At 42.9% G+C, this 18,769-nt stretch overlaps 2 protein-coding genes across 7 annotated transcripts in view; one reads left to right on the top strand and one right to left on the bottom strand.

Moving 5' to 3' along the window:
* The window catches only part of By (focal adhesion protein tensin), a 148,768-nt gene that overhangs the window by 116,786 nt on the left and 13,213 nt on the right, over positions 1-18,769 (bottom strand). The gene's annotated exons all lie outside the window — the stretch shown is intronic.
* LOC139104798 (putative sodium-dependent multivitamin transporter) lies at positions 1,736-16,156 on the top strand. The gene is made up of 7 exons (XM_070660509.1): positions 1,736-1,741; positions 1,924-2,052; positions 2,444-2,665; positions 2,912-3,255; positions 3,343-3,462; positions 3,863-4,525; positions 5,614-16,156. The coding sequence occupies exons 1-7, from the start codon at positions 1,736-1,738 to the stop codon at positions 5,876-5,878; spliced, it is 1,749 nt and encodes a 582-aa protein (XP_070516610.1). The 3' UTR covers positions 5,879-16,156.

The raw sequence follows: 18,769 nt of genomic DNA, 5'->3' as shown, positions 1-18,769 counted from the left end.
AAATAATTGGCTCGCGAACGAAATTTATATTAACCTTCGTCCCACCTAAATTGATCTGTTCAGCTGCTTCACGACGATATACTTTCTCTCGTCAAATTATCGAAAGCAGTCTACGCATCCGGATAATATCGATGAATTACGTGGGACAAGAGTGGTTAACACACGGCAAATTTCGATTGACCGCGCGGGTCAACGATTGGTCGATCAAGTTCAGCAGCCAGTTAGCCGACAGTTAGTCCGCTGTCGTCCGGCTAACGACTTAATGACGGGAATTCACCACTTACGAGTTCCTCTTTTTCTCCCCCATCCTGTCCTCTCTTTCTCTTTCCCCCATTCTTCTTTTGTCCGCGATCCCTTTCCTCTCTTTCATCGGCAGTGCTATTCGCGTAAAACAACGCGTTCGACGGACCGATAACAATGTCCGAAATTAGTCAACGCATATACGGGATCGTCATTAACCGCTACGTCGCATAAATTTTGTCCCTCACCCTCTCTTTTCTTAGTTATAAAAATTAATTGAAAGATAATACACGTCCAGCGCACAATCGTTTGACCATATATGTATTTCAGAAGCTAAAAAAAATTTTTTTTTATTACGTCTCCATCCTTCTGATTATTTTATAATTTTGTATATATTTTTTTTCTTTTTATTGCCCGCACCTGAAATAATAATGTCGCAATATAAGAGAATAAAAGTCAAAGACATTACGACAGGTGATTATTACGATGATGTGTCTGTGATGTAATAGAGATTACACCTATTTTCGCACGTCTTTCGCGAGACAACTCTTTTGCGTTCACATTATTACGTTATCTAATATCTTTAATCTCCCGTCTCTAAAATAAACTACATTTATTGCCTTTCGTAATTAGAATATGCACACGAGAAACTCGTTCGCAGCCTGTTCAAACAAAAATTTAATGGCGCGCGCTAGAAACGCAAATGCCGCGCGGATAATATTTAGCGAAGACGTGCCCCTCTTAGATAAATTTAATTACGTTTGTTATTTAATTAACACCGGAGTCCAACCTATCGATCCGGAATGTCTGCCTATCTCTTTTTCGTTTACATTGCTGTTAAGTGAATTGATCTATCGCGCCGATTGGTGTGTAAAGATAATCATCTTGAATGATATCGTCTGCGGCACGTTGAATTAAGGGTAAGCCTTATCCCACGATTGTAATCTAATCTCTTTACATGATTCAACGTAATTCAACCCGTATCTTATTTTACAGCGGGTTACAACAAACCTAAAAACTTTTTTTTAGGCGCAAAAAATTTTTTTATATATTACTTCCGCATATTTCTTTGAAATAAACACATTTAATTTTTCTCGTAAAACTATTTTTTCAATGCTAACGGCATTTATATAAATGACATCTTTATTTATCCGACTGCTAATTGTAGTATTAAATGACACATTGCTGTTTTTACTACATATGACGAACCCTAATTTACCGATGAAAAATCCGTGGCTTGCGTGCTTTAACGTTAAATATGCCGAGCAATTCTTTACGTAATAATGTTGCGTTTTGCAGCATGCGATGGAAATGGACACATTCGTTACTGAGGCCTTGTCGAACACTCATAAACTTTTAGATCTTCCTGCTCTATGTGTTTCCAAAGTGCAGTGAAAAGTCGTACAGGAACGTTTTATTTTAGTGAAAAGTTTCGAAACTTAAAGTAAATTGAAGTTAAGTGTTTCGTTAACTGAATGGTATAAGTTTTCGCAAAATGGATGTAAGTACAAATTATTATAACATTAAGTAATCGTATCTCGTGAAATAAATTTATTAGAATTTTAGTTGTAAGTTTTACAATTTTTTTTTTTTAATGATCTGTTAAACTTTGATAAAATTTTTTATTAGTTATTCACGAAATTATATAATACAGAAAAACCTTGAACCCTTCATCTTTTGTAGACGGTTAACGCAGAAGAAATTCACAGGCTGCAATGGCCAGATTACATTGTGATCGGCGTAATTATGTCGGTCTCTGTCATTATCGGACTCTACTATCGATTCAGCGGCGGTCGGCAGCGTACTGCAGCGGTTGGTATATAAAAAAAAATCCATTTCTACGCGATATATCAATTCGTCGTTAAGCTAATCTACCGCGATAATCCACACGTGAGCCGTATCTCTGTACGTTACGTGATCAATCTGATCTCGCGGTAAATATATTATCATTCCCGTAAATTGCAACAATAAATCGTTGCCCAATTTTTCAAACGTCGACGCGTTAATTAACCGCTGATATATTCCCGTCCGGCAATACGCGAAGCGTTTCGTCGATAATATAAATATAATTCGAGCAGATACAACCTGCGTTGTATAATTTTATTTATCGCGGACGGATCGTTTTAGAAATGTTGCGTTCCGCGGGCAATAATTTCCCTGCAAAAGACTGCTGTTTAACTGATCGTACAATTATCATCGATAGGAGTACTTCTCCGCGGACAACTCATTAGGCATCCTGCCTCTCTCGATCGCGATGATGGCCTCCCATGTATCTGGTATTACCATGCTGGGAATGAGCGGTGAATCTTACATCCGCGGCATGATCGTTGTAATAGTATATACTACTGGCATCTTTCTCGTGCCGCTCATAGCCTTTGGTTACCTGCCAGTCTTCTTCGCAGTGAAGGTCGTGAGCATCTATGAGGTAATTGTCGAATGATTGTATATCGTTTACTAGTCTGGGCAATATTTCAATGCTCCTCAGAAAGACCAATCATATCGTGCAATCTTATGCGAAGATTTGATCGAGGACGTTAAATTAAATTTTTTTTTTTTTTCTTTTTTTGTAACAATTAATTTAAAAATAAAAATTATTTTTAAAGACGTCGGCTAAATTGATAAATGAACATTTCGTCAAGTAATTTTTTTGGATGATTTTTTCTCTCTCCAGTATTTAGAGATGCGGTTCGGATTGTACATGAGACTGCTCGTAAGCGCGGCTAATTTCTCCGAGACGATGTTACTGACCGGAGTGATGCTGTACGCACCTTCGCTGGCGCTTGAAGCTACTACAGGCTTGTCCAGCACTATGAGCATTTTAGTGCTCGCTGTAATCTGCACCTTTTACTCTACATTAGGCGGGATAAAAGCAGTCTTGATCACCGACATTTTCCAAGGCTTGCTCATGATAGTTGCTCTCTTTATCATTGTCTTCATCATTATACAAGACGTCGACGGAGGACTCAGTGCTATTTGGAATATCGCGCTAGAGGGAGGTCGCTTAAATTTCTCTGAGTAAATAAATTGCAATGGATAATAAAGTAAATTAATAAAAAATTAATGGGGTCGATAGAAATATTAATGCAATGCTTTTTAATTTAGAGTATCTTTAGATCCAACCGTGCAATACACGTGGTGGAGTCTTATGATTGGAGGAGGGGCGATATTTCTGGCCTATCTCGGAGTGAACCAAGTGCAGGTTCAACGTTTAATGACTGTTAAGTACGTTAATGTATATTTCATTTTTCGAGGTAAACGTTTGCATAATGTTATTAATTCCTCCCTCCTCTTTTTATGTTTAAAGCCAAAAGGAATTAAACAATAAAAAGATTTATTTTAATTTTATTTTAACCTAATATAAATTTTTTATTGCACGCTAAAAGGAAGATACGGCGGCGGCAGCTTAGCGAACGTGATTTTAGCGTCGTGTGCGTCGAGTTTCACGTGTGCCGCATGTATGTACCGCGCCGGCCGGATTGCCGATGACTGATTTTCCCTCCCGTTCTCTCATCCCCTTGCCTCTGCCGCCTAGGGTTACGTACGCTAGCTCTGTCGCCGCAGAAAACGCCGTATCTACCCTTCGGTGTGCCGTTATTATTATAATTCATTACTATTTCCGCAGAAACGTAAACGTGGCCGCGAACGCGCTATTCCTATGCGGTCCATTCGTCTTGCTGGTGGGCTTTTTAACCTGCTTCGTCGGAGTAGCGATTTACGCGTTCTACAGAGATTGCGATCCCGTTGCCTCCGGACAACTTTCGACCTACGACAAAATACTGCCCCACTTTACCGTGCAAAAATTGCCAGCCGGACTGGTCGGCTTAATCGTTTCCGGTATCTTCAGCGCCAGCCTCAGCACGATTTCTGCCATGATGAACTCGCTAGCCGCGGTGGCCCTCGAAGATTACGTTAAGCCGCTACATCGTAAATTCGGCGTGGATTTGTCCGACCAAAAGGCCACCTTTATAGCGAAGGCTCTTACGATTTTAAACGGGATTATTAGCGTGTTCCTGGCGCTAATGGCGAAGACAATGGGCACGCTCGTCACCGTGGCTCTTAGCTTCCACGGAGCCATCGGTGGCCCGATATTAGGTATCTTCACCCTCGGAATGGTCTGCGAAACTGCTAACGAGCCCGGGACCATTATCGGTATGATATCAGCGTTATGCGTCTGCCTATGGGCCACTTTCGGGCAACCCAAGCCGCCGGTCACGGAACTACCGGTGTCGATTGACGGCTGCGGGAATTCCACGTTGATGCTCGCCGAGCACATCAATTTGAACAGGTAATATCTCCGGAAGTAACGAAAATTAACATATGTCATTGACATTCCAAGCTTTCCGAGAAACTCGAAGCCGTGCCGTTACTCCAAATTGTATTTAAACATTTTTTTAATAATTAAATTCATTTGATATATCGTATATCTTTCAAATAAGCTGGAAAAAGAGTTCCATGCCCCGAGCATTTTCAATAAATCATCCAGTTTCACCTCGGGCGTTTGCGCAACGCTCAAATATTAGCGCTGCAGCATTATCGGGTATAAATGCAATCTGTATTTACAATTGTCGGCCTATTTATCTCGCTCGTCGTAGACCGAATCAAACAAGCATAAATTTATCTTGGGGAAACAGATAGGGAGAGAGACACGGGCCGGCGACGCATGGGCGCGTATCGCGCGACGATTAGAATATGAGTTATCGGCGCGCCGTAAATCGTCTTATCGCGGCTCCTCGAAATTCGCGGGCGCGTCAACGCTGCCGCGCGCATATTTTGTAATTAGCCGCGAGTTAAGCGCTGCTTCTACGATCCCCCCCTTCTTCTCCTCCCCCTCGCGCTTGTCACTTTCTCGTGGATAAGCTCGCTATTCGGCATTCCCACGGTGGTAAATAACATTAATTGCGCCGTTAATAAACTGAAATTACGGCTATCCCGCGGAATCCTCGGCGCGCAGTTATTAGCGAGATTAGATATATTATAGCTTTCTCTTTGTCGGCGGGAATTCGTTTAAATTGACCGGTCCACTTCAACGTCGCAAGAAACTGAAAGGCCGCCTTGCGAAAGAGCGTAAAGATAAACGATCCGATCCAATTGAAATAATCCCGAGCGCAATAAGAAGCACGTTTCTCGTAACGCGCGCAACGCGAATAATACTTTTATCATTTAACGGAAAGATGTTTTGCTAATTAGACATTTTGTGTTGCAAAACGTTAAGGAGAAAGTGGAGAAAGTCACAAGATATTAGATAAAAAAATTAATTTTTTTTGTGCAGCCTTTCGAAACATTAAAGTAAAATATTAAGAAAAAAAAAAAAAAAAGAATTATTTCTTTATTTTTTGTAAAATTATCAAACTGTCGTGTGTCTCTTTTTTGCAGCACCGTGCAGCCGGATCACTCGTCGTACTTCTATTTGTACCGCATCTCCTACTTTTGGTATAATCCCATAGGACTGACGATTACTCTCGTGGTCGGGTACACCGCGAGTATTATAGTGCGGCTAATCCAAGGTGGGAATAATATCGAGCACGACCCGAACCTGTTCATGCCGTTCATAGCTAAAAGAATAAGACGGCGACGGCAGGACGCGGAGAAAACTACGAACAGCCAGCTCTTCGTTCTGGAACCGAGCCGTGTACGATGAAACGTTTGTAATTCAATAACTCGCAGCTTTGAGTGCATTACCCTATCAAGCCTAATTGGCGGGCCGGTCACGCAGCCGACGCGATAAAAAGTAATCGGCTGGCCATTATAAGCAAAAATTGTTACAATTAAAAGTTATTGCGACATTCTCCGGTATCATTATTCGGCTGATTAATTCAGTATTAATTATCTTTCTGTTCGAGCATATTGAACGAATGCATATATATACATGACCATCGATACCGTTATTTATTATGCACTAGTCATGTCCTTGCATAAAATTTCGCCGATTTTCCAGACGCAGTAAGGCTGTAATATCCTTTTTCCTTTTTTTTAATGATAATTAATAAAATGCATGCTGGTTTCTGGCGTTTACTTTTCAGCTTTAATACATGGACGGGGTTAATATTCGCGATAATGTTATTAAATGGTTCTTAGCCGCGCGACAATATTCGTATTATGGACTATCGGGGTTCTCGAATAATTTTCGCGTTGTCGATTTACGCGCGATTGCGATTACGGGGCTATTATCCAATTACCGCGGGGTAGACAACTGCGCGGCGACAGCCCGCCGCGATGTACGTCGGCGAGCACGGCCGAAAATCGGCGCTCTGCAATTTTTCGGCGGCCGTCTCCGCATTAATTTGCAATTTAACGAGCACGGATTGGCGGAAAAAAGGGTTCGAGGAGGATAACGCAGCCGTGTGGGTCGATTCGACGACGGCGAGCTGGCGATTTAAACGATTTTGCTACGCTGCCACCGAAATTGGCGCGACTTATCTCGTAATCGTCCACGGCCAATTACCGTGTTCGGTACAAGCAGGCTTTTAATTCGTTTAATCGAAGTTCATCTGCGCGCCGGATCGTCATTGCCCCCGCCTTGCACGGCGTATGATTAAACGATAAAAAAAGAAGAAGAAAAAAAAAAGAGACAGCAATAATTGATACGTTGTCGGGAATTTGTGTTCGCGAATTGCCGCTGCCGATCCGCACGTCGCGATTCTCCATTCGGTTCAGCCGCGCATAACAAACGGTAAATTAATTGCGTGCCGATACTCGTCCGTCATAAGGCACGCATTTCGCGGCTATGAATTTATATGATGCATGAATACAAATTGATACGATCTACACGCCGCGAATGTGCTTTTCAAGTGCCTGACTCGCGCTGAAGTTTGAAGTAAACCTTCGAAATACACGAATCATGTAACGCAAATTGCATGAATCGAAACGCAGACCAATTTTCCCCACGCGATTCTCCCCACCCCGGACACTTATCGTTTCGATCTACAAGAGAGAATCCTCGCTATCGCGTGTGCATCTCGTTGCATTTTCACGATGACTAGACTCGCCGCATCGGCAAAGATCTTGCTCGGCGGGCACCGAAGGAGACTGCGCCTATAGAAATGCGCATACGTATCAGCACAATGGCTCGAGCTTTCATCCCACCCTCACCGTCCACCCCCGCGCGTTCGCGGGACTGTATTTAAAATTGAAATCGTGGGTGCCGGGGTCCCCGAGTTTTATACGCGGCGCTCCGCCACGTCCGATCCCGATTATCGATGCGTTCCTTTTACCAACCTTTTTTTTTTCCCTCTCGACCCTTCCTTCTTGCCGTCCATTCTCGCCGGGTCCGCCGCGCAGCGTCACGTGAATATGCATGAATCGTCTGGCGCGCGGCCAGGATGAATTTTAAAACAGAAATCCTGCCGACCGGTTCATTCACTGGCGCGGCCGGACATGTTTACGTTACGACGAACTGTTTACTCGCGAGGGATGGGAAACTCCGAAGCGGTCCCGGCGGCGACAAAATTTATTTAAGGTTCCGCGATCGAGTAAGGAAATAATAAAATACCGCCGATGCCGAGGGAATAAACTTTTTCCGTCCGGATTTTCATTAATAAATATCTGCGAATATAAAGAGTTAAATTTATCGGTTAAATTAATAAAGCTATCGCGGTAAAATTTGGGACAATGCCGCACGAGGAAATAAAAACGAGCACTGGACTTGCAAAATTATTACGGGACGTTGTTATAAAGTTGATCGATCGTTGAGCTTCTTTTTTTTTTTCTTTCCCCTTTTTCTTTCGAGAGAGTTATTTTGCTTTTCGTAATTGCTGCCGAAAAATATTCCACGCTTTACACCGGGTTTCTTGGGTCTCTCGAGATAACCTATGCAAAAGACAGTTCGTGCGCGATGTAGAATTCAGTGATGCAACCGACCCATGCATTATGGGGAGTACGATATCCATCTTATGTCAAGATTTTACGATCGCCGCATTAGCTAGGCACAGGCTAACCGATGGAAACGACGGTGTAGCTCGTGAGAATTCACAAATTGCGATATAACATGCGTGCTACGATAATAGTAATACCCGAACTATCCAGCTTCGTGCAAAATTTCTATACCCTCTCACCTAAGATATATTAATTTAATTGTTATTTCAAGACAGATCATTACTCCGTTATATTATTCCGAATTGTACGAATAAAAATATTTCTTAATCTTTCTTGAAGACACGAAGCTCGGAAGCTGGACGCGTTATTACAGCAAAAACCTTGGGAATCCTTTTTCTCTTTTTTTTCTTTTTTGCGATGAACGGTGCGGGTTACGAAATAATCACTCGCAGTTACCGTGGCTCGTAGCGGGCCCTTCCTGCCGATTTCACCGCGAAACCACCCGGCGGGCGGGTCTCTTATCTCGAGCACGGCTAAGTGCAGCTTGCGGCCCGCCACCGTAACGGCGACGGTGGTGGGCCTCACGGCCCATGCCGTGTGAAATGCCGGCTACCAGAAGGATACGCGGCGCAGGGGGCGGATTTAATCCACCACGAGCTAGTTCGAATTGACTTGTAAAGCCGAAAGACTGGAGGTCCCGGCCGACGCGGCCGGCGATTACGCGCCGTATCGTTATCCCGCGGGGAGATGAAAATGCCGCGATACGCGGAGCACAAAGCCATGGGAAATATAATGGTTTCCTATTCCGCCCCGGGCTGAAACGTGATTTTCGACACGACGCGATATAAATAATATTGTTTCCCTGACAAGTCTCCGCGTCAAATTCGCGCCGTATCTCGACGCGCGGATCTCGCGGTCTCGAGGTATTGCGCAATATCGTCGTAATAATATTAATCCAACCCATAATTTACGCCGAGTGTAAGATCGATTCAAGTCGCACATGCTCATGACTGAAATTATGACAAACAAATTGTCCGGAGATATCTTATTACAGAACGGGGTGTCGATTGCCGCTGGCGATGCACGCGGCTGTTACTCGCATTTACCGCAATCTCATTGCGGGGAATTTGTTGATACTTTGTCGGCGAGCTTGTTACACAAGGTGAGAGGTGTTCAACCTATCGAACTAAATCGATCTATTGTTAGCGTAGTCGCAAATCGTATCCGAGTCCCTCGGCTGCCAAGCCCACTTTAGTTTAACACGTTTGCGTTAGACATAAATGTTCCTGCTATTCTTAGAAGCGCTGTCATAACTGTCGAAAAGTAATTAGCTCGTTATAACAACTACATTTTTGTATAAAAATATTTCAAATATTTAAATGATCCTCTATTTTTCTCAATAGCAAAAAAAAAAAAAAAAAAAGAGAAATACGCGCCACGGCAATTTTCAGTGCCACCCATGACGAACGCATCACGTGTTGTTTTTATGACCGGAAGGGAAGTTGTCAGTTACAATTCGTAACCGTGATACATAATGCCCGCTTGAAAAACAACCCTTAATCATTTTAACGTTCCTCCGCCGGGGCAGGGCTGTTCAAATAGCGGATCGACCGATATTCTCACGCGTCCCTTTTTAGGGCCTGGGCGCGCCCGTGTCAACAAACATCCACCTTTAACACGATCTCTCTCTAGTGCGAGGCACTCGTTATCGAGCGTGTCGATTACGTTTTAACTCGTCAAGTGCGCCGACGATCCGTTGCCGACGCGGGCTTAAAGAACGCAGCGTGCGTCGCACGAGAATTAATTATCGTCAATTCCGAAACGATGTTTTTCAACAGGCGCAAATCGCGCGTGGCAATGCCGCGCGATAAACTCAAATGGTCAATAAAGAGTTAACAATTAAGTTAAAATTAAATAGATAAAAAATAATACCGCGAGCGGAATAAAATGGCCGCACTGCGAGAATAATTAACACCCGACGCTTTCTTCGGATAATAAATTGTTTAAAACACCTGGCTTTGGTGTTATTTGTAACGCGGCGGCGTATTCGCCGGAGATTTACAATCCCGATATTTCGCCCGTTAATATTGCCGTTACTTTTGTCGTACAGTTATAGTAATAATCCTTTGAAAGGTCGAGCGAGGATGCGCAGGGTAAAATTATACGCGAGGCACCGCCGATCTTTAACACGCTCCTCTTGACTCCGGATAATTTGTCAGCGCCGGCGTGGAAATTACAAAGATCGAGTCATTTTCCCGGCGAGTGAGAAAACCACGCCGAGTTAAAGCTATCACGGGGACGTAATAACAAATGTTCCTGCCGCGCGCGAGAGATGCCATTTCCAATAAACGCATCAATTTACCGGCACCGATATCGCTCTCGCATCAATCGGGCGTAATGTAATAATGTCGGAATGACTTTAATTAAACGTATTACAATCGCTCGCGGCTTGTGTTCGACGCGCGATTATCGAGACCGAGATATTGCAACGGTGGATTCTTAAATAACAGGCTGGTCTAAAGAGGAAAAAAGATTTCAAGAGATAAAATTTCTTTCTATCTCTCTCCGGTTCATTTTGACAAATGTATTCGCGTATCAACGTAGAAATATTAATATTCCGGTAAATATCCTTTTAATTTACGCAGAGAGTGTCTTTAACCAATTTGATATCCACAAGTGATTAAATTCAGCAGATGTTAAATTGTTGCGTACACGTGTTTCAATTAAAATTCACAACGTCAAATTCGTGTTCTCGCTAATTAATCACAAAACGGTAACTCGAAAAGAAAGAAAAAAAAATTCAACTATCGCACTCGAGTGTCGACTCGGTCTGAGGAGACCGATCGTCTCGGCAAGCTCGTAAATTGGCCTTTATCAGCAATCAGAAAATTCGACTTCCGCGTGGGTAAGAGCCGCGTACGAGCGCAACGAGTCGTCGTACGCAGCGGCGTTCTTCAAAGCGACGACGCCGCCGCGGTGTGCGTGCGTGAAACGATTGCGTTGAATCGTCCACCGTGAATTCCAAACGAGCCAGTCCATAAAGTCCTGTTGATTAAGGAATTTTTTACATTTTCTCTAAACTCACGTTCGAAACGCGCAGGGTGCGTCAGGAAAAACCGCCGGTTGCGTTTCCTTCTCGAAGGACCGGTCTAAAATAAACTCGAGTTGTATTGTTTAAAAGATGACGCATCGGTGACCGATTTTGAGAAACGTGCTGCATGATTTTGGCACGTTTCCGCCACTTATGTAATGCGGTCGTTGCACCGGACCGGCTAAAATTAACTGCCGGTATATCTCTACGCTATTATGCCCGTGTTCAGGCGTCGATTGCTATTACTGGCAGAAACTGAGAGCGTGATTTATATTTCCGCCGATATAAACATAGAATTTTCCAATGAGTTGTCTATAATTAGAAATTTATACGGTAAATATATTCCGGCTTTTACAACGCGAGATTTATTAAATTAAATCAATTTAAATTTCGAACAAAATCATTTTGATGCGTCTTGCGGAAAAGGTAAAAGTTTGTTTCGCCGACAACTTATGCCGTAAATTAAAACAGGAATGAAACGAAGATTTCCCAGCACAATTGCGGATTGTATTTAGATGCGGGGACAATTGTAGCATAAATCATTATGCCTGGACCTTCGCGTCGTCGTTAACACGTGTCCGGCAGAAGGGAAAGTCCATCAACGTCCAGTTAGGGCCATTGTCTCCTGCTGCAACGAGCGGACTGTTACCGCCCCTTCGTTGGACAACAGGAAGGAATATTCGAACATGAGTACGCGAGGAAAAATAAGGAGAGAGAAATAACGAGAATCTAAGAGAAATTTTACTAGGTAAATTAGTGAACGTAATACAAAAAAAAACAATTATATTAGTATTTTTATAGAAGTAAATTTATTGAATAATTTTTTAAAAAGCGCTTTCGACCGTTTGAATGACGGAAGTACTTAACGCGATACGTTCACTCAGCAGCAGGAGCAAGGCATTTTTACGTTTCGATACAAAAGAGAAAATTTCTCAAGAGGATAGGATGTTGACTTGTTTCATGAAGCATCTAAACTGCTCATGCGTTTCCCCCGGCGAAAAACGGAATCGCAATTTCGGTCACGTAACTCGCGATCTTAGAAAATCGTAGATACATCGGTAACCGAGAGTAGAGATTAACCGCTATCCGATTCCCGAGGGATTCGGGGGACAAGTTGGGACGAAGATCAGCGCTCTACAGCTTTCACATGTCTTCTCGAAAAATTGCGTTGTGCCTTCGCGAGTAAAAAAAAAAAAAAGAAAAATCGCCATTTAAAATTGCTCCGCTCTAATTAAAATTTTTCACCTCCCACGCCGTTTAACAAGTTTTTTATTTTTAATTAATTTTATTAAAAAAATAAAAGAATCAAAAGCAAATTATTAATAACGCGAATAATCGATAACCTTTTTTTACGTAAACGTATAAATTAAAACGTGGCGGCTGTAAATAAATTCTTTCGGCGATCCCCGGATCGCTAAACCGTGAAGCGACGTCTTCGTGAAGAAGCGCAGGAAGATATGCGTCCGGTTTATTAAAAAAGGAAGCCGTCGTTACCCCTCTGACCGATTATGTAAAACAAGTTCCACGGGTGGCCTCGCGTTGGTATTCTCATGCGGAGCACACAGCCTCCTCTTTCACGGCGCGCAATTGCGCAGACATTTCTGCCGATCCACCCACTGCGATCTATCGATTTCCGCGACGTTCCCTCGAACCCGTAACTTTATCAAACGACGTAGCTCGTATGTGATCAATTCCTTCGACCCTCGCGCGGAATAACAATCGAGGAGTTCTGTAAAACAGCGGGCTCGCGTTCGAGTTAACGGCCACGATTAAACTTCCTCAACGTAGTCGAAGAGCGCAGAGCCGAAACGTGTTTACAATTAAATTTAAAGCGGACTATCAATCTTATCAGGCGTGTGTGGTGCATCAAGTAGCTCGTTATAACCCACTGAGAAACATTTGTGACTTCCACCAAATGAAAGAGACTTTATTCAACTCTAACGAGGGCACGTCGTTTTTGCTCCGATTTTCAACTAACGAGTCGAGCAGATAATTAGCCTCGAAAATCTAGCGCAATTAACGATCGGGAACGAGATTAGGTCACATTATTTTTGACGGACTCGCAGCAGTCACTAATCAAGTTAATTATAAAATGTAAGATTATTAAAAGTTGTTACTTTAGAATTAGACCGTTTATAATATTTTATCACGTTAAATTTTATTATAATAAACTAACCTTAATAATAATATTTCCCGGAAATAATTCAAGTTCTGGAGTGTGCTTCAGGTTTCGATAATACTTTTTGCATCACGTGCGAAAAATAGTAACATTTATATATTATACTTTTGTGGGATCCACGCCTCTCGAGTAAACTTTCGCGACTTTCCACGATGCCTTATTTTCGCCAATAAATAAGTTCCATTCCGAGAACCCATTGTGCGGTACTAGATGGTGCTAACTTAAGACGAAAAGCTCTTCTGACTAAACCACCGGGGCCATTGTTCCGCGAGATGTTCGCACACGTGGAATAACGTACCGGAACGCGAAAAGGCGCCAATCTCTCTTTGCGGGCCAGCGTCGAACATCACCCGAGACGAGTATCGTCGTTGACCGCAGGGTCCATCCGGTCGGCGGCGTGAGCCGTAAAACGTTCCACGTTCTTTGTTCGCGCGCGCGTGGCCGGTCGTCGTCTACCGTGCCTCAAAGCTGGATTTCTCAACCAGCGATCTTCCGCTCAAGCACAAAACTCGCTCGTAAAATCCCGAGTTATTTCGACTACGCTTCGGAGTATTATATCCCCGATATGATTCAGAAAAATGGAGAAAGAAAAATCTCGGATCACATACACGTATGTAGAACAACGGCGTGATTATTGATCACCGGAAAAGTATTCATTTTTAAGAGCAAAAAATAAAATAAAATAAAATAAAATATAAAAAGTATATTTATGAGAACGCACGATTCGATTGATTAAAAATAAGAAATTCTCTACGTTTCTTTTTCATATAGGGAACAAACAGAATTTTTTATATTTTTTTTCTCGTCGCCAGATCCGCCTTGAATCGAATAAAACGAGCGTCTCGGATTCTAAATAATTCCAAACGCCGCGCTAATATGTCACCGTGTCGCGAGGGCACGTTCTCCAGCTACGAGAAAAATCTCGTGCCTCATTCAGCGAACGAGACTCACGCGGTTCTTTTGTGCGAAGCGCCGAAGTCAAATATGTAGCCAGGACTGATTCTGATTTATACATTGTCGCGTTCGGCGGTGCGCGTGACGAATGCGAGTCGTTATTTAGGAAGGACCGGCCGGTAAACCTGCACGGCGATCGTTTCGCACGCGAGAATGTAGGATAAATCTTTGGCGTTTCTCCGCGGCAGATCGCCGCTCTCGCTCGACGGATTTCGAGTCACGATCGCGATAAGATGGAGAGCCGCTCTCGAGATCGCCTCTTCCAACATATGTCGCGGGTCGGTGTGACGCGATCTCGCGTAGGATTTCCATAGAGACGTGGGAGAAAAATGTCTGGGAACGCCGTTCGAGAGGGTGGAGGTACAAGCGCTTGATAAATTTATCCGAACCGCGACGTGTATCAAGGAGATCAGCATGATTTGCGGGCAATTTCAGTGAAAGAGCAGCGCAAAAATTCACTTGGCTGTTTTCGCGAATCACTCGACAAGAAACATCTCTGTATTTCAGATTGTTTGCGCGGCCGGCTTCGTCCGTGTTCGATAGTATTTGCTGTGTTTTCGAGAAATCTGTCTCTGAGAATACCGCGTCCCGCTTCGCAAAATAGATACAGTCAAGTTGCGGATAGGTGAATAAAATAAATAATCGGTAATTAAAATTAAATGGCACGGTAGCGATACGAGTGATCCAACGTAGGCGCGAGTAATAAAGAATAAATATGTTTCTAATTCTTCTATTTCATTATTATTCATAATTAATAAATTTGATTAATGTCGAGGTTTTCTAATCTTTTTGAGAAAAAGCAATTGTTGCTTATTTACAATTAGGGACTTTGAAATTTTCAGTCTCCGTCTAAAGTTCGATGGAACGTAACGTGAGGATTCTAACAAGGCCGCGATTAAACGCTTCTTTGAACCCTTACAAAACCGGTTCTCCTTTTTTTTTTTTCGTAGGTGTCGTCGCCGCCCAGATGCGCCCTGCGAAGGGCGTCGCGTTCGATTATGTGCCTCTCCGTTAGGGCGTAGTACAGGCATTCAAGAGCGAGAGAACGCATAAAAAAGAAAGAAGGAAGAGTTCCCGACCTGCTCTAATCTGCTCGGCAGCGAAGATCTCATGAGTTTCTTCCTCTCTACGCCGTGCGTCTTCCTGTCTGCCCTTTCCCTCCCTTTTTCCTTTTCCCCTAATGAACGATGTGACATCGCGATTCGAATCGTTCGAGCTTGTAACGTAGCACTTAACTTAGAACGGAATTTCTTCGATCGATTAATGCTCGAAGGAACTCGGGATTGAAAGAGGAAGAGATAGAGCCAAGTAAAGAAGACGTAGTAGTACCCTTCGATTGCGTTACGCGATCTCGGGATTCGTTCCGTTACGCGTTCAGCTCGAATTGAATAAACGATCGGATATTAATTGCGTGTGTGATCGTCGAGGCACGCGCGCGCCGCGCAGGGAAATCACGTACGGTAGTCCAGTTAACCGGATTTAAGTGGAGGTGAAGTCCGATACGGCTCGCGTCTCCGCATAAACCCGCGATCGACGTGGGGACCGGCTCGGTCGAGATAACCAGAGATAATAACCATAATGACGTTCCGAATTGGAGAAAATGTGGTTTCCACAAATTGCACGGCGATATCGCGGTACGCGTCACGCGAGACGCGGTTATTACGGGAACGCAGTATCGGTAGCTGCAAATGCGATGGGCTTTTGTGGTACGTTACACCTGCGATTTCATAACTGGGCAACGTAATGAGCGGCAATGCTGATATGCCTTATTGATATCTGCACTCTCGGAAGTCGCTGATTTTCCCAGCACGGTGGATTATCTTTTTATTGTGAAAAATATAATTACCGTAGTAACGCAACGGCTGGTTATTCTCGTATCGCAAACGAGTATTTTACTGTATTCTTCGAGTAAAATTAAAATCTTTTCGTTACAATCTCGCTTATAATCCTGTTATATCGAAGACTTAAAACACGAAAATATTACAGCTGATAAGCTTGTCTTCTTCTTTATATTTCTTTTTTTTTTTTTTAGTAAATGTTGGTTAATTAATTTTCCTCTTTCTTTGTTTAGAAAAATATTATAGTTAAATTGCAGTGATATTCCACGAAAAAGTTATTAATAACAAGGAAAGAGATATATTCTATTCAGTTGAGAGGAGCCGGAATCATCGGAAACTTCGTTCTTCTCAATTTAAGATTCATCTGGAAATTCCGTCTCGTAAATTAATTCCAGCCATAAATTCTGATCTTCACCTTTGTTCTCCCGAGTAGCAAAAGGGATCACGCCGTAATCGCGCTTTTCGTGGGAATCCAAGCGGTTGTCCTCGCCGTATAAGTCAGCACGCGACCATTACGTACACTTTGATCCTTCGACTCGATTGCGCGGCCCTTGTCGAAGCTAATGGTCCAAACAGGAAGCGCAAGAATGCTTATGCATTTATCCGACCGATCACATTCCGTTGCTCTTCCAATATAAGGTCTTCTTTAGACAATTAAAATAATATTTTTCAAAGCAAATTTTTTCCTAACATTATTTTTAAATTTGTTGCGTGGAAATAATGCGGCGGCGTTATATTTCGACAGTAAATATTTTCTATTAAAATCTCTCTTTAATTTTTTTCGCTACTAGTTTAAATAAAATTACATTATATTTTACGCGATAATATTTAATAATTTTTATTTATTAAAACGAAATGAGACGCGGTTCTTTTTCAAGGTTCGACATCGCTAGAACTTTGGGTAGAAAGCAAAGGGATTTTCAAAGCGATTTACAGCGGCTTTAAATTGCGCGCGTCTCGATATCAGCGTACGTACTTCGTCCGGATAGTGGTCCAGCGTTTAGTGGCCCCATTATCTTTAGGCCCGTTCTCGATATCGTTGATGAAGTGAAACGCCTAGTCGGCATCGTAACCAAACGGTAAAATCGTGCGGCTAAGAGTGTCTCCATAATTTTGGAAACGATTATGCGATCCATACTTTTAGCGTTGAAGGCTTTATCTGGTGTTTTACTGGTTGATTATTCATCGCCGTGAGTGCTGGGTTAATTATCGGCACCGCCTTTAGAAAATTGAGATCCCTTTACAGATTTTTGTACGCGCGCGGGAAAGTTTCTCGTAGATTGGAAACGTACCTCTTTAAAAATATTTGAGAGCTCAAAATAATTCCGTAAATATACATATAAATTTTATAATTATACAGTAAACGCGCAAGTTAATGAAACAATATTACACAATTTTCTCATTTCAATTTTCACTAAAGCAAGAACGTTTAAAAATTTTTTTTTTTATTTATCAGAATTTATTATAGAATCTCCGTTCCATCCGGCGTGGTCGAGTGCAATAATCCTTCTTTCGAAATCACCATTGGCTTGCGACACTTGTCTCGGTTCTCGGCAAGTAGCGTGGGCGTGCGAGGGAGAGGACTACCAGGGTTTGTTCACCGATGCGGAGGCCCTTAGCCGCGCATTCTCCACCTCGGATGTGCCGTTAATTGTGTACGGCGAAAGAACAGTACGCCCGTCCATTCATTACTTCTGTTATTTCATCCGGCAGTTCGCGGTATTCACGGACGCGACTCTGACGAATCCCGAGTCCCTTTCTCATCCCGTCCTCGTTAATGCCGGGCGTTCTTTTCTAAAATCGACCGACTGACTCGCGCTTACAACAACCGTCTCAACGAGGTGGGTTCGCCGCGCTGATTACCGAGGGATCGCAGCGGCCCCGCGAACGCGGAAATGGAGTCTACCCGGGAAATATTCCGGCGCGAGTCGTCCAGAGGAAACATAATTATGGAGCTACGCGAAGCCGAGGTCGGGGTCCGGTCGCTTCCACGGTTTCATTCGCTAATGCTATCTGTTTGCGCGATGCACGACGCAATTCCGCGTTTTCCGAAGCTGCGCCGACGAGAATAAATGCGATTATACCGGCACGGGCGAGATTACGCCGTTGTTTGCACGTCGGATAAGTACGGGTTTATTTTTACGCCGTTGATTTATTTAATAAGCAATCTCAGGGAAGCGCAGTGGAAGAAGAATGATTCCACTCTTCTTTTAATACAATTTAATTATTCGTAAAATTTGAACGACGCTGTTTGTTAGCCAATTGAAGTTGTCAATCAAAAAAAAAAAAAAAAAGAAAGAAAGAAAAAAAAATGCCTATTGTAATCGAACCAATTTTAATCTTAAAAAATTAATGTGACGCGTAAATTAGCTGTTAATTCTTACCGCTTGAAACCGACGCTGATTAGTTCTCTCTCGCTTGCTTTACGCCAAGCGAGAGTCAACGTCGGCTATCAAGTCGGCGATTTTCAGGTTCAATTTAATTTTAATATTTAACTAATATGTCCAGGCAAAGACGGTCTTTGCGATTTTCGAGATCGAGAACGACTTAGAGGAAGCACCGTCTTTGTCTGGACATACGAATTTAATATTACAATTAAATCGAAAGAGACTAACGTATAGGTAGTAACGTATAGATAGGCGCGGGGGCGGCGGG

Source organism: Cardiocondyla obscurior, linkage group LG08 (assembly GCF_019399895.1).
Source record: "Cardiocondyla obscurior isolate alpha-2009 linkage group LG08, Cobs3.1, whole genome shotgun sequence".
NCBI classification, from domain to species: Eukaryota; Metazoa; Arthropoda; class Insecta; order Hymenoptera; family Formicidae; genus Cardiocondyla; species Cardiocondyla obscurior.
The sequence above is the reverse complement of the archived record's forward strand: the minus strand, read 5'-3'. Positions and strand labels throughout refer to the sequence as shown.

Excerpts from the sequence above, each read along its gene's own strand:
- LOC139104798 (XM_070660509.1), top strand. Across the intron at positions 2,053-2,443 it reads GTCGGCAGCGTACTGCAGCG|GAGTACTTCTCCGCGGACAA; the intron begins GTTGGTATATAA and ends TATCATCGATAG. Across the intron at positions 2,666-2,911 it reads AGGTCGTGAGCATCTATGAG|TATTTAGAGATGCGGTTCGG; the intron begins GTAATTGTCGAA and ends TTCTCTCTCCAG.